The following is a 2,218-nucleotide window of genomic DNA, read 5'->3' on the forward strand; positions in this document are numbered from 1 at the left end:
TAAAATGTTATATATATATTACATTAAATTGTGTTATTTTTAATAATATTTATATATTAATTTATTATATTTTATGATATAAACAACATAATATTGTTACATCGAAGAACTCTTATCTGATCAAATCATATGCCACTCAAATTTCACTTGGAATGTGACGGAAAAGGCAGTATATATGTACAGATTTCGCCCATTATATTTTGTATACTTGGAAATATAGAAGGGTTCATTGAACCCAGAAATGTTCCCATATTATTGTGGACTGTATATATATATATATATATACGTTCTCTGGTCGCTTATCTGCATAAATTTTGAACCCCAACACCCACCCCCCTCGCTATTTATACAGACACCATTTCTCTTTCTCTCTGATTTTTGATGGCTACATCGTTTCTCATGGCTTCGGAGAAGAAAGTTGGTGGTATGGAAGAGCCGCCTCCGAGGCCTGATAATGGCAAGCCGAGCGGCAGGAGAAGGCTGAAATCAGGCGAGGCGGCTCAGAAGATCAAGAAGCAGCCGCAGAGAGGCATGGGAGTCGCCGAGCTCGAGCGCCGGCGGCGGCTGCAGGAGAACCTGAACGGGATGACCGATAACTTCAACCCGGTATTTCACTCTCTTAATCACCACTTTCTTCCCACCGCTCCGTTGCTAGACGAGACGCCGGCCAGTTACGCCTCGCCGATCGCTAAGTTCGGTGGCTATGGGGGCGCCGGACAGCTGGGCCATCTGAACCCGCGTTTCTTGCTTCCGAAGTTCGGACATGGCGGAGGGTCTGGCGTAGAGGGAGTGTTTTCCGATCAGTTTCAGGCGGGTGCTCTCGGATTCGGAGCTCCGAATCTGAGTTTACTGGAGGCTTCGAAGGAGCTCTCTTCAATACCAAACATGAGCAGTTACGAGTCTGATAATCACTATGGTCTCTGCCACAAGGTAATCTCAAAATACCCTTCAAAACCCATTACATATATATATCTATGTATATACAACGATTAAATTGTTTCGTTTAAAGGTTTCAATCCAAAACTACCACTATTTTATTTGCAGAAGAAGCGCGTCAATGGTGATCAAAACCTGGGTTGCAATGGAATGAGAGACAAATTTGGCGATAGTTTCCTAGGTTTGAATCTCGGAAACAAGCAAACCATGGCAGGAGGTGCCCCAAGTTACAATGCCGATCAGGTGAATGCTTAATCATCAAACAGATTCAATATTTTCTGGGTTTTGGTTTTTCCGAAAATATTGGCATGCCTATAAAATTTTCCCATATTGATTTGCTATATGAATTTCTATTGTGAATGCGATTTTTAAAAATGAATTAATTACAATACGAATGTGGTGGCTCTAACTTAATTTGGGTGCGCATAGGAAGTGGAGGTGGTGGCGGTTCACAGGAAGCTGGGAAGGAGTATGGTAATGGAGTATGAGTTTTTTCCAGGTGGTGGTGTTGGCGGCGGCAGAGGAGGCACGGAATCCAAGGAGTGGGAGTTGGGAGGGTCAGAAGCTTCGGTTGCAGTCGGGAGTGAAGCTTCTGCTTCTTCTTCTTCTGCTGCCACAACATGTTTACAGGCCTCTACTACCACTACTACTACTTCCATTGATTTGTCTCTCAAGCTTTCTTACTAGCAGCAAAAGCATGGGCCTGTTTTTTTGTTTTTGTCCTTTCACATTTGTGTGTAATGCATGTGATCCAGGCTCCGAAATACAGCTTTTTCTTTGCCATTTTCCTGTCAAACTATTTTCCATCCAAATTACAGCAACCAATACATGATGTTTTCACACACTCTCTCCCTCTGTCCAAGTTATATATCTAATATATATTGTCAGTTTGTTGCTTTACTTCCAGTTGCCTTTTTCTCTCTTAGAATTGTTTCTGGGCCTGGCATTGCGAACTGACTGAATATTATATATATATAATATTGCTCCAATGGAAATTTTATATTATGCTACTAGAGGTAGCCTACTGATACTAGTACTAATTAATCTCAGTTGGAAGAAAATTCGTCCAGTAAATTTCTTGGTCCTATATATGATTGATGTGAAAGTGAAACATCTCTCGATCAATATTCAAGTATAGGATGCACATACAGCAAATTATTTTAATTTAACTTTGTGCATATGGTTTGGTTTTTTGCATAACCGGCACCTTCTTTCCGGAGACAATGGTAACCCCAGAAAAAGGCTGCTTTACTATATAAAAAAACACTTGGTTATTAGGTAT

The 2,218-nt window shown here is 41.0% G+C and overlaps 1 protein-coding gene across 1 annotated transcript; it reads left to right on the forward strand.

Annotated features, from left to right (window-relative positions):
• The first annotated feature begins 331 nt into the window (after positions 1-331).
• On the forward strand, positions 332-1,746 carry LOC127812070 (uncharacterized). The gene is made up of 3 exons (XM_052352372.1): positions 332-930; positions 1,045-1,179; positions 1,366-1,746. Exons 1-3 carry the CDS (start codon positions 382-384, stop codon positions 1,621-1,623), a joined length of 942 nt encoding a protein of 313 aa, XP_052208332.1. The 5' UTR covers positions 332-381; the 3' UTR covers positions 1,624-1,746.
• The last annotated feature ends 472 nt before the right edge of the window (positions 1,747-2,218 follow it).

The sequence above is a fragment of the Diospyros lotus genome, chromosome 10 (genome assembly GCF_014633365.1).
Source record: "Diospyros lotus cultivar Yz01 chromosome 10, ASM1463336v1, whole genome shotgun sequence".
Taxonomy (NCBI): domain Eukaryota; kingdom Viridiplantae; phylum Streptophyta; class Magnoliopsida; order Ericales; family Ebenaceae; genus Diospyros; species Diospyros lotus.

What these genes read in the sequence shown, in the direction of transcription:
- LOC127812070 (XM_052352372.1), top strand. Translation starts at nt 382, where the DNA reads ATGGCTACATCGTTTCTCATGGCTTCGGAGAAGAAAGTTGGTGGTATG. An exon ending in ACTATGGTCTCTGCCACAAG is followed by an intron (nt 931 to 1,044) that starts GTAATCTCAAAA and finishes TTTTATTTGCAG; the next exon opens with AAGAAGCGCGTCAATGGTGA. An exon ending in CAAGTTACAATGCCGATCAG is followed by an intron (nt 1,180 to 1,365) that starts GTGAATGCTTAA and finishes GGGTGCGCATAG; the next exon opens with GAAGTGGAGGTGGTGGCGGT.